General features: G+C 43.5%; 1 protein-coding gene across 1 annotated transcript in view; it reads right to left on the minus strand.

Moving 5' to 3' along the window:
- Positions 1–4,245: 4,245 nt before the first annotated feature.
- The window catches only part of epas1b (endothelial PAS domain protein 1b), a 48,658-nt gene continuing 39,387 nt past the window's right edge, over positions 4,246–13,516 (minus strand). The window contains exons 10-16 of the mRNA XM_080481970.1: positions 12,831–13,054; positions 12,380–12,547; positions 11,386–11,915; positions 10,816–10,912; positions 10,625–10,712; positions 10,360–10,527; positions 4,246–9,951 (exon numbers count right to left, since the gene is read on the minus strand). Coding sequence (XP_080338096.1) covers positions 9,803–9,951; positions 10,360–10,527; positions 10,625–10,712; positions 10,816–10,912; positions 11,386–11,915; positions 12,380–12,547; positions 12,831–13,054 — 1,424 coding nt within the window. The 3' untranslated portion in view covers positions 4,246–9,802. The remainder of the gene's footprint in view (positions 9,952–10,359; positions 10,528–10,624; positions 10,713–10,815; positions 10,913–11,385; positions 11,916–12,379; positions 12,548–12,830; positions 13,055–13,516) is intronic.

Raw genomic sequence — 13,516 nt, forward strand, 5'->3', positions numbered from 1 at the left:
TTTAGCCCGTGGTGGCGAGGCCAGTTAGCTTGTGGCTAACGGGTAGCCACAAACAACCGTGATATATAGTCTTCAGACCAGATATCAATGAGAGTCTTCATCACTACCTCTTCCTCACTACTCCACGTCTGCCTGCAAAGTATTTTCCAGCTTTTTCTTTCTGCGTCTGCTTCTTCTGATTCGCACGGTTTGCTTTGTTTGCTTCCTACCCAGAATGCATTTCGCACTACGTCACGTCCCCCCCCCCGAGCGAGACCAGAGATCGTGGGAGATTTCCCAAATGAAACGGTTTCTCCCTAAAAAAACCTCTGGTCCAGATCAAACAGGGGAACTGAAAATTTTCAGTTTCAGTTTCTAACTGAAATAAATAGGAAGCAGATGGCTTGATACCCATGGCTTCCATCTTTAATTCGCTCTTCCTCTTCTTCTCCCTTCACTACACTCATTAGCCAACAGCGCCCACCAGTGGCGCAACACCGTAACCGGTCCACAACGTCTACCTAACAGCAGGGTGTTATGTATTGACTCCGTCTCCGTGGAAACGGGGTGAAACACAACGTTTCTCATGATGCTTCAACTCATCGTTGACCCTCCTGCTAAGTGCTGCTTCATACAGTCGACCGATGACCAGTCGATGAAACAACAAAACAATTTAAGAGACGAGGGGGGAACATGTCTGCCAGGCAGGAGCGTTAGAGGCTTGGATGTTTCCACTCTTGGGAGTAGGAATGGCTTCACTTACGAACATCTTCCGGGGACTCAAGGGAAAACCATCCTGATTACCCTGGCGATCTAATGACCCTCGATCAAACTCGATGCCGTGTGCCAACGCCGCAGAAAACATCTCCAACGCGCTTCTCATGTCAGAACACCGACATGAGCGCTCTGATTGAGACGTGGGAATCTTTGTGTTTACAGGGAGGTCGGCGCTGCACCCGGGGGGCCGGAGCTTTTTAATTTCTTGACTTTGGGACCACAACAAAAACAAATTGTCCTTGGACCGTCTTATTGGATGTGCTGATGTCCCCCGAGGGCAGAAAGACACCGGGGAGCAGTTTTGAGAACCGAGTCGGCCACAGAATCAGCATGACTCAGCAGAGAGAGGACAGATCTCCACTGGAGAACCAAAGAGCCTCCAGGCTTTTCATTAATTCAGAAAGTGTGTCTGACACTTTTGTATTTTTTATAAAGATCTCTTCGCTGGTCGAAGGTGAATTTTTGCTCTTTAAGCTAAACCAGACCTCCCTTCTTTCAATCAGAACCAGACTCTTTTTAATTGACTTTAAACTACACCAGGATCTTAGACCCACACTCTCAAAACCAAACTTTAGACTCAGAATTTTGGGTTAAAACATCAACAGATTCCTTGTCATTGAGCTCTTTAAGTCACACTGAGGCTCCGTTCACACGACAACGTTCTCAAGTGAAACACAGAGAGATTTCCTTGTGTTTTCGGGGTCCGTTTCCATGACAACGGTCCAGTCGGACTCTTCGACCTCCATCTGGATTATTCAGATGACACCCAGACTCTTTAAAAGCTCAAAACGTGGAGCTCCAACGTGTTAAAACACCTCGTACATTGGTGAAACACAAATCAGCTCATATTTCTGGTGCCGACTGATAACGTTTGTTTTAGCTGTTGAGCCTTTTAGCTCACGCACACATCGGAAACTCTAAACTCTTTGTTCATCGTGTGTGACAGCTCGGTAATAAACCCATGTCATGCAAGTCCAAGGTTAAGACTGGGAGTTTTTTGGAAAGTTTTTTTATTTATTTTTTCCAACAGACATTAAATAAAAGACTCTCCTCGGAAAGCTAAAACAAAAGGAAGTCAGCTGAGCTGAGTCGCCGGTTCCTCCCTTTTTTTTACCTCCACAGAGTTTTCCTGACTCCCTACCTGAAGGAGACAAAAGGCTCTGACTCAGGGTGTGTGTGTGTGTGTGTGTGTGTGTGTGTGTGTGTGTGTGTGTGTGTGTGTGTGTGTGTGTGTGTGTGTGTGTGTGTTGTTCACCGGCTCACATGTTATTCTGTGCCCGTGAGGTCTGGATTCCTGCCTTTGTGCGGAGGAAGGAAGAAGTACAAAAGGGGAGCCGTTTGTTGACTTGGGGACTCGTCAGGATGTGTTGGCACATCGTCTCGCAGCATCCTCTGTCAGCAAACCGTCAAAACCCCCGTCAGCGTTAACCCAATGCTGATGGTATATCAACCGGCAGCACAATCAATCAATCAATCAATCAAGGATTGATTGATTATGAAGAACTAAGTGAAATTATGTAAACCATCAAAAATATCCCGAAAGAGTTGATTCATCCTGTTCATCTCATTCTGTATTAATTAAACTTCTTCTCAGCTAATCTTTGGAAGATGCACTTTAAAAACATTGAGATCACATAAAAATCACAACAAATAAAAGATGCTTTTTTTTACAGTAATCACACGAGATCCTGACCAAACCAAGCGATCGTGAAGCTCTGTGGTGTTTGCTTTCCTCGGATCACGTTGCATCCTGCAACCCTGCAGAATCTTACAGGACTCGGGTTGTTGTTGTTGTTCTGGACGTATTTGCGTCGAAAGACTCGAATCCAGGACGTGCGTCACAATGCGACAACACGCGAAAACATCGAGCGCGACGACAAAAGCTCCGAAGCAGCCCAGACTCATCAACAACTGTTTAACAGAGATGGAAATGAATAATCAATCTGCATCTGCATTCTCGCTGTTTTTACACCCCGAGTGCAAAAGACAAAACCCTCTCAGGGTTCATATGTCAGCGGTTTGGTCTCTTCAATGAGAATATGGAGTAAAAAGCAGTTTCCTCAACATGAACTTCCACAAGGCCGGGCTTGTTTTCAGCTCCTACCTAACCTGCCGCGCTAATCTTCACTGCAAATCTCAGGCTGCAGGAGGACAGAACACAGCAGACCCACAACGCCCTTTTTCAAATCTCCACAGCCGTGAGGAAGAGGGAGGAACCGGCAGCGCAGGACAAACAGTCACACCGTGTTCTGTTAATTAAACTGTTTGAAACATCTAAATGGGCCTGAACCGGAGCCCCGTACTGGCGGCGGACCAACGCAAACACAGCCGTGCACGCTCGCTGGCTCGTGCACGCTCTTCTGCTTCAAACACTCCCACCTGTCACACGCCGACAGGCGAGACATGTAGGGGTCCGGGGGGGAGGAGGCACCTGAGGGACACCACCCACTCTGCAGTCCGCCACTGCTGAATTCCTCGAGGATCAAACTGGAAAATGCAGAAGTCCGATCAATTTCCATCCACGTGCAAGAAATGACCTGCAAACAGTTCAACGCCGAGGAGAAAACATTGATGAGGAGCCAGTAGTTCCGCTGTATTCGTCCCAAACGTCAAGAAAATCCCTGGGCGAAATATACGATCGCTCCATGGTTAACCCTGTGACCTTACCTATTATTAGAAATGAATAGAAAATACAATAATATTGATAATAGGTGTTTTTCTACATCCTCAAAAATCAGTAAGAGGAAGATTAAACTTGTCCAGTCCTTCCCTTTAACTCGGAATACTGACTAATACTAACAAGTTTAGAATATTAGATACTCATATTGTTAATCTGTCAGTCTATTGTAGTAAATAATAATAATATTAATAATTCTGGATGAGCAGTGCCATATTATGAGACATACTGTATATCTATTTTTATATACATTTTTTTAAATTATTTGAATTTTTTTTACAAAACAGGAAAAATGTGAATCGGAAGAAATAGAAGCACATTTTTTTTAAACCAAATCTTCCGGTGGGGAAAATAAAGTGAAATGTAAAAAAACCCCACACAAACAGAGACTCACTCAAGTTTTTTGGGGGACATTTTGCTGTATTTTGCACCAGATTTCATTAAAATTGTGAAGATTATAATAATTCTCACGAGTAATTGTTTGTTTTTGTGAAGATATAGACATTTTCCTCACGTATGCTCTGTGCCACAACAACAAAAACCTTTTAAAATTGTAATTTTTTTAAGGTTATTATGGCACTATTTTACCTTTCCGGTTCACTGAAATGTGTAGATCAGGTCGACATACATATATATATATATATATATATATATAATGTAAATATATATATTTTTAAAAAACACTATTAAATCTGTGGCAAACATTAACCAGATTTTTACACTTACAGGTCACAGAAGATTTGAAAGTTACATCAATAAATTACTTAAAATATCAAGTGGTAATAAAAGTAATAAAACGCCATGAGGGAGGGTAAGATCAGTATGCTTTAATAAGATATCAGTGCAGAAACACAAACTTCTTATTGGGTTAAATTTCCCATATAGTAATAACAATGAGAACAATATATCATAATAATAAGATCAATATGGATTTTTAGCATATAAAAAAAAAAAAAGAACTGAATTAGCTGATATGACATTGACAAAAACAGAATAAAAGTAAGGAAAAAAAACTAAAACCCTGTTACACAAAGAAAATGCTGACTTTGTCTTCGAAGTGGAGTGGATTTATTTAATTTTATATTTTATTTTTTGTGGGAAACCCTTCGAGCAGCACAGAATGCGGAGCGCTACCACTGGTGATCAACCCGCTAGAGTTTAGAGAGTTCCCGCCACCTTCTGAACAAAGAATTGCGTGCTCAAAATAAAGGCGGGAATTCTCTCTGTTTATTTATTTTATTTAAAAAAAAATCAACTTTCATCTAGCCCAACTCTGTCCACATACATTAACACGATTTAGTTCTTAACTCACGAGTTGCTAAAAACAACCCGTCTCCTTCAATCGCTGTAGCGCTGAATCGTCTTTGGCGTCCGAAAAATCAACCTGTTTGATAACATGTCCATATTGCACTTACACTGAAAAATAGATATAACAATTTTAAAAAAGATCATTTTGAACATGTTATAAGGTGCTTTTTTTTTTTCTTTTTAAGATCCAGCTATTACCAATGGGTTCATTGGTTGTTGTTTTTTTACATTCAAATATGAAGGACCTCCAGTTTTAATAATTGAAAACATCCATCTATTTTTTTTTGGACGAGAAAATTGATAAATAGGAGTGATCTGTGAGTGGATGATTGAGGAAATCATCAGTGGGCAAGTTGTGCAGGAAATATCTCTAATTATTAGTTTGGAACATGGTTCAAAACATACGCTATATTTTCTCCGCTATGAGACCTCGCTCAAGTTTAAACAATTCTCATTTATATTTTTAAAGTCTGCAAACTTGTTATACTTATTTCAAATCCTCAATGAGCACAGTTTAGGTACACGATAACATTATATGCCGTTTTTAAATTATTCATTTTTTTTAGGGATTTCATTCCCAACGCCTCGGATGCCGTTGGCATCACCCACATCGCAGCGCTAGTGCCACGCGCACAAAAACAAATTAGCATGCACAGTATGTTGTGACACCATTTAACAAACTTGTACAGTCAATTCTTTTCCAGCTAATCCTTAAAACCCCACATCGAGCAGCTTCGTCGGTAGTCGGGCCGCCCGATGAGCCGGGGAAACAGTTTCCTTTAAAACGTCATGCAAAGTTTGACCTCGCCGTCACCAGAAGATCTACGATGTGTTCTAAAGGGCTTCGCCTCTGTTCACACTTGGGTTAACTCAGTTCTAACTTAGACCGCTCCGAAAAAGCCCAGCTCAGCTGAGGATTTGTGGCATCGGCTCTGTGAGCTTGGCGTGCACCAGGGATGTGGACTGGGACCCCTTGAAAAGCAAGTCACACCAACTCAGATATCTGAATTCATTCTTTTATACATTTTCAAGCTCTCGGTGAGTTCACAAATGGTAAAATTGCCACTTTGTAGAAGAAGTTACTAAAATTACAAGACGTTTCATAAAAAGATTAAGTTTATAAGGTCAGAACTGTTTTAGCGTTTTAAATCTCGAATAAAATTTCTGGTTAAAATTCCAAGAATTGAAACCAAACTTGGTCCAAACCTTCTGAAAGCACATTTATTCAGTATCTTTTTTAATCGAAATGTTTATGTGCCTCCTGCTTGTAGCAACAATTTCCCCTTTTTCGAAGGCAAATATAGGCGATCTTTAAAGTCGGCTGAAAAGAAATAAAACATTTTAGTCACTTCAACAACTTCGAAGAAGTCACTATAACTTTTCAACTTCAGTTTGGACAATTTGAATTTGAATCCCAGTTTGCAGCAGGTCTAAAAGTTAGTATATGTTGAAATTACCGAGAAAAAAAATAAAAAAAAATCCAAGTGCCCGCAAAATACAATCTGTTTCGTATTCGGTCCAGACAACATGAGCCGCGCCACAAATGTGAACAAAGGCGAAGAGGCTTCTACTGAAGGGTCTGCTGTTCTATACGTGGACATTAACGATTATACAAGAGAGGGAGGGAACCCTAACGGAACGGTTCGCTAGCCTTTTTATTGAAATATCTACGACTACGGGTCGGACGGGACAAACCGTGCGCTCGAAGGGTGAGTTTACAGTCACAATAAGGCACGTCATTCAGATTAAAAGCCACTTTAAAGAGAAGCCCAGCACATCTTAAGGCAGAAAACACATCCAAACACAGTGTTAGTGGATCCAATAAAAGCTCGAGAAATGACACATATATGGTCTATAAAGCACCACAGCCTTTATATATATGCAACTGGAAAACTATGATTAAAATGTGACAACTTCACCTCTTTCTTTCTGTTGTTGTTGTTTGTTTTTTTTTTTTTTTTAAATATTCAAAATGCTACATATCTGAAAAGTGAAAATTAGAAAAACTGACATTTTACCTCTTTTTCACCACGTATAATTGTTTTTTTTAAAGCAAGAACAACAACAGTACTGGCCAGCCAACAGATTAAAACAGGTATTTCAGGTTAAAACTCTAAAGAAAGATGGAAAAAACACAAAAAAAATAAAGAGAAGGGGGGGAAACAGCGCTGCCAAAAGACCTGATCTAACTGCAACTACAGGGGAGGATGAGAACGACAAAGTACCAGGACACGAGAACACAAAAAAAAACAAAAAACAAAAACAAACACTGTCTTCAACATTAGTTCTGTCTTTAAATACATTACCTATATATGTGTACAAAGCTCTATAGTTCATATCCAGAAGTGGTCACCACACAGAAAAAAGAACGATTCAGAGAGAAAAGAGAGGAGAGAAGTTTGTAGAGAAATCTAATAATCATCTGAACCGAAGCTTTCTGGTTTCAGCAGACATTTCAATTAGAATCAACTGGCATTCTAAACACCGTAAAGGATAAAAAAAATTTAAAACAATTGAGTGAGTGTGTAGTGGTGTGCACAGACGGACGGATTATTGGTCTTTATATCTGAATTTTAGTCGTAATGGAATAGAAATGATCACAGAGGGAATTTACTTTAGAACAATGGATGTTGCCGCCATGCGAGCCGGTCAATCCCTCCAACGGGAGCAGTCTGGGGGTTCTGCGTCTTGCTCAAGGACACTTCAACAGAGAGGCGACCACCCAACCACCTGAATCACAAAAACTGAAGCCAATAATATAATGGTGCAAAAATAAGACTGGATTTCTTAGATTTTGTACAACTTTTTCATATCATTTAATCACGACTTTGAAGAAACACTATAATACTGGTTATGTCTGTTTTCATGCATTGAAACATCCTCATCAGGCATTGCAGCTAAAAATGTCTCTTTTCAGATTTAAATTACAATTCAGGAAGCTGATGGGAAAAAAAAAGCGTGTTCCTTTATTGGAAATATTATATAATATTAAAGGACTGCAACCAGTAGGGACTCATCTCTTTCCTCATTATGAAGCATCTAATTAAAAACTTTCAATCAACTAATAAATAGAATTTTAATAAACTAGCTCTATCTCCTGATCTGTGCACACCTCTTAAGGATTTCTAATAAAGTGTGTGTAAGCCGATATAAACTCTCACAGTATGTGCAGGTCACACTCGCCTGTGCGAGCGAAATCGTTTGGTGACCGTGGCTTCTTAACGCGCCGCCGAAGCTTCAGCTCCATCAAAGAGAATTGCACAATAAGGAAATAATAAAAAAAAACCCTGTAGTCACACAAAAGCTACTTACCCGGCGAGAAAAAGGACAGATTCAAGCAGAAAAAAATCAAGAAAAAAACAAACAAAAAAACTTAACAATATTCAACTTACAGTAGAGTACATGTCTGGCAATATATGTTTTATTATCTGGTGAACTGAGTGAGAACAAATTAAATGCAAAAAAGAAAAAGAAAAAACAAAGTAGGATCGATATGTAAAGTGTCCCGTTGATTTGGATGAAATAAAGTGAGGAGGGGCTTGATAGAAGCTAAAATGTCTCAATTCAGTAACAGAAGTACAGAAAAATCATAATAACTCTAAAATAAAAAAATATAACGCGTATAGTTTGACCCAAACTAATGCTACGGTGAACCGGTTTGTGGTGGGGGTGGATTCGGGTGAGAAGCGGCAGGCTGGTGGAGGCTGGAGGTTTGAGCTGGGCTGGGTTTCAGTTCACCGACTGACTATTTGAAAATACAGAGATATCTGCTGATATATTATGCTCTGGGATGCAAACTTTAAAAATGTTTGACTTTTAAAACCTCGGTGCAGAGTTGAAGGATAATACTGAGCTAAGTTTCCTCTTCGTGCTGCATCAGAATTGGTATATAGAACATTTACCAGAAGATAATAAGTCTTTGCCCATAAAGGAGGTTAAACTTGGGGCAGGAGAGCCAGAGGCAACAATAAACAAGCTCAATTTGCTCGTGTCTGATTGTAAAATCGCTGCAAAGCTACACAACGAAAGAAATAAAACAAATAATCTCCATGTCAAGGTGACTTTTTATATACAATTAAATGTTTTATCATACAACAAAATTAGAAATGATTGTACTCGAGCTGGCCTCCATAAAGATTCTAAACTTTAAGATTCTGGGAAGCTTGTGTCTATATTCTGCTCATCTCTTAATGGCCTTCAACAATAATTTAAATAAAGCTATTTTTTCTTTTAACTAATCAGAAGCACAAATCAGTGCAAATTCTTTACATTTAGCCGCATTATAAAGTGCTCTAGTCCTGCATATTGCACCTTCGTGATTAGAAACGTCGTCTTTGGGAACCGATGAGCAGAATCGGACAACGAGAGGAGAGACAATACCAGAATGAGTTTGTGATACCCAGTCCCAGCTCCAGCCCCAGTCCCAGCCCCAGTCCCAACCCCAACCCCAGCCCCAGCCCCAGCCCCAGCCCCAGTCCCAACCCCAGCCCCAGTCCCAACCCCAGCTCCAGCCCCAGCCTGTGTTAATGTGTAGGTTGTGAATAGTTGGGATGCGCGGGCGAAGGAATCTACAGCTCAGTGGCTGTTCGAGCAGAGCTCTACGTTCTAAATCCCACACCGCTAACACCCGCTCCACACCAACGACCGGGGTTAAGTTTCAGGCCTCTAACCCTGGTGAGACAGGCGCGATCCCAGTGTCGAGACTTTTGAATACAGGTTGCAAGGTTTAATAGAAAAACTTTCTGGGCCTTTTGTTATTTCAACATTTGTATGCCAGAGATGAGTTTTTTTTTTACCAGCTTAGAGGACATGTGAAGGGCTTATGAGTGGCTTGACCCTGATTTTCTATGCTTGTTTAGACGATCTAGGAACTGAACGACAGAGGAAGGGGGTGAGGCTAAATACGGCAGGGTGTGGTAATGAATACCATTAGGTAGCTTAGCCCCGTGGTTCTCACGGGGCGGAGAGGTACAAAGACGAGGACTGAAAAGTCTCGGGCTTGCTGGGTGGGAGTAAGTCCGGGTGGAGGCCGACCGCGGGTTCGGAGCAGGAGGGGGTGCTCTAGGTGGCCTGGTCCAGGGCTTGCAGCAGGTCACAGCCCTGGAGGAGGTGCAGGTTGCCCTGCAGCGGGACGTTGACCTCACAGTCGTAACGGGTCAACTCGGGCAGGAAGGAGGGCTCGAAGGACGGGCCCAACAAACGGCTGATGCCTGGGAGACGCAGACAGAAACAGGAAGTGGCAGTTTTAGTTTTTAGTTTTAGTTTTGGGTTGTTGCATTGTTTGGACACTTGTAGATGTGTAGAGGGCAGTAGAGACAGGCACAGGTAGGGGAAAGGCACACAGTTCGCCCAAGACCAGGAATTCGGACAAATATGCAACTTGCTCTAGAAAAACCTCCTACTCCCCCTGTACAGTAACGGCAATAACTGAACACTGGGACATTGAAGGATTCTCATTACAATGGGAAACTGAAGGTTTGAAGCGTCTGTAGGTTTCTGCTTCCGACAGCTTTCAGCTCTCAAACTATTGTAAGTAACCAATCATCAGCTCGTTTCTGCTGAAAGCCGCGATGTTGTTGTAGTATGGAACCTTTGTGCTACTACTGCTTTGTCCTCACCCTCTGACTTGTTTGAAGGCAGCATGTTGAACTGCGTGTAGTTGCAGCTCTTCTGGGGGAAGGTTTTCTCGGTCGCGCCGCTCCCGGGATACTGAGACTTCCTGTGTTGGTGCAGCGAGCTCAGACACGAAGCCATGCCGCCAGGCATCATCCGCCCCATCGCCGACTCTGTGGGAGTTGAGGAAGAGTCAAAAGTTAGGAGTGGGCGGGGCAAAGCATTCTGGATGGACGTCGGGGGGTGGCGGGGGGGGGGACTGGAACGTACCTGCCAAAGATCCTGTGCTGAGAGAGCGATCCATGCAGCCATCCCCTCGCATCTTCTTCCATACGATGTCCTGAAGCTTACCGTCCCCCTGGAAGATCAACCACTTGCTTAAAACGTGCCCCGTGTTCCTTCTCTTAACCGTGAAGGCCGCCGCCTGTATCGTCTGTTTCTTATCGGGTAAAGAGACTCACCACTGCCATCTGGTTGAAGGAGCGCTTGATACTGTTGTTCATGGCCACTCTGGCTGGACTCATGTCTCTGTAGGCTCGTGCCAAGTCACCGATGGACCTGTGTGTGCAAGGCAACGCTCATCAGACGGAAAGTGAAGGACGTTGATGATAAAGAGGTTTATGTCACGCAACGTTTTCGCAACAATGGCGCTCGGAGACACTGAAAAGGCAACTTTTTGAAAACGCTCAGACTCGGGTGTCTGTGGAATAGCATGAAAACGCAACTTTTCTGAAACGCTGCTGCTGCGCGTGCAAACCATGGCCATAGCAAAGAGTTCTTCTGCACATGCTCAGGAGATGGACAATAACAACAATGGCCGCCTCCAGTGTGTCATGACTTCCAGCAACGGATAGCCTTCACATTTTGTTTGCATACACATGAATTCGGCTTTATAGCGTTTGATAAATACTCATATCAGTATTCAGTATCTGCAAGTAGCTAAAGGTTAGTACTTTGGTGCAACCTTCATAGAAATCATGAGGTTTTGTAACATTATGCGGTGAAGTACAGAGAGTTTTCCATATTCTCACCTCTGTTTCTGCATGAGATGTTGCCTGTTCTGCTGGCAGGACGGACGCTCGTCCCCCGACATCGTGTCCATCAGGTACGCCTTGACGCCCGCCTGTGGCTGCTGCTGCTGGTAGGTTAACAGAGGATCCGGTGGCCACTGCAGGTTCTGCCGGCCCCCCATGGAGGACAGCGGGGTGCAGGACGAGTTCCTCATGTGCCCCATCATGTAGGACATCATGTGGGGGTCCGCGGCTCCCTGGCCGGCGCCCCTCTTGTCCCCCGCACCCCAGGAGGCGGAGGGGTGGAGGTGGTACGCGCCCTGCGGCTGAGGGGTGGAGGACAGCGGCTGGAAGAGGCTGGCGATCTTGTTGAAGCTCTGCTGGGTGAATTGCTGCGTCTGGGGCAGGCTGCCGGTGGGGGGAACCATGGGCCCCGCGTTACCCGCCTCCAGGGGCTCTGACTCGGGGATGATGGGATGGAGCTGGAAGTCCTCTCCATCCATCGGGATGTACGGAGCCAGAGTCTCCAGGTCCAAGTCACTCAAGTCCCGCTGGAGTTAGAAAACATAGCACAGAGAAGATTTAGAGAAAAGTTTGTGTCTGACTGCTTCCACATGATCATCTCATAACTTCCAGGTCGCAAAAATAAAGATATCCAAAATGTGAAGCTGATTCTTGGGAAAAAAATTTAAGAAACTGCTGAAGATGTCTTATTAGTCGCATTTCAAAATAAATGCAGTAAATATCAGAACATCATCTCAAGAATGGGCTTATATATTAAAATAGAAATATTAAATTTATCATTATATATTTATTTTGTGCAGCTTTTGTGATTTTTTTTCCCTTCATGCTGAGGTTCTGTATTCCTGCTGACCCTTCTGGGCCTCTGCTCTGTGTTAATCAAACTGGAAACATCTCACTGGAAGAGAGGGAGCTTTCTCCTACTGAATACGACACATTGCAACAAAAGCAGAAAAGAAAACTCAAACTAAACTATTAGAAAAGTGCGTCATGCCTGATTTGGTACGGAACCAGCATCTCCACGATGGCGCTGGTCTCTCTCACACACCTCAGTGTTCGCAGGGGCGTTGCCTGCGTTCGTGTCCAGAGCGAAGAGCTTCTCGGTGAGCTCCACCTTCAGGTCGCCCTCCACCGAGCTGTAGTAGTCGCCGGGGCTGCTGGGCTGCAGAGGAAGAGGAGGAGGAGGAGGAGGAGGAAGGACAGCGGAGAGGCACACCACGACAAGCACGGACAAAAAGACAGGAAGAAAAGAGATGAGTTTCAACAAAGGCTGCATTCACTGCGAAACGGCCTTCCAAATCCTCCACCCCCGTCATTCTCACACACACACACTGACCTCACCCAACACAGACGGGACAAACTATGACACAACCGACCGGTCGCCGCCACACTAATGAATCCTCCCACTAAAACCATCCCACCTCCCTCCTGACCATCGTCCTCACCGTGGAGCAGCTGCTCAGGCTCGGCGTGGCGCTGCCCGGCGGAGGATTCTGCCTCGTGCTGAATGTGCCGGTCATGTTAGCCACGTCTGGATTCGGGGTTTGTCCCGCGGCGGCGGCAGAGGACTTGTGGCCCTCGCTCGCCCAGGATGGAGGTCTGGCGGAGGCTGAAGCAGACACCTGCGGGTACGCCGTCGGCTGCTGGGGCTCCTCAAACTGAGAGCGACCTGCACGGGAAACAAAACATCGTGACTGCCGTGTGTGAAAACAAGGAAATAGTTTGATCTCGACAGCAGATAATAGTTGCACATCAGTAAATATAGTCGCAGGACAACGACAAGGCAAAGTCAATGTGTTGCTTTGCAAGTTGCTAAACGATGAAGGAAAAACAAAAGACATTAAGTCCAAATCTAATGGATTTTTGATGATACTGCAATAAATCCCAGCACTTAAATAGAGGTTATTGCCTTTGTGTAGTGAGATTTGTTCTTAGAAATAACAGAACTCTGTCAGCTATTAATTACAAAACAAGTAATTCTTTTAAAATCTAAAATTTTGAATCTGCAGAGCGTGAAGGGACAGTGCCTGGAAACCGGATTTATCGCAGTTCAGCCAGTTTTTTACAGTACTGTGATAATGAATTTATGATAAATTGTTCGGCTCTAGTCTAAATTGCAAATTGCATTTTT

The sequence above is a fragment of the Lipophrys pholis genome (genome assembly GCF_963383615.2).
Source record: "Lipophrys pholis genome assembly, chromosome: 15".
NCBI classification, from domain to species: domain Eukaryota; kingdom Metazoa; phylum Chordata; class Actinopteri; order Blenniiformes; family Blenniidae; genus Lipophrys; species Lipophrys pholis.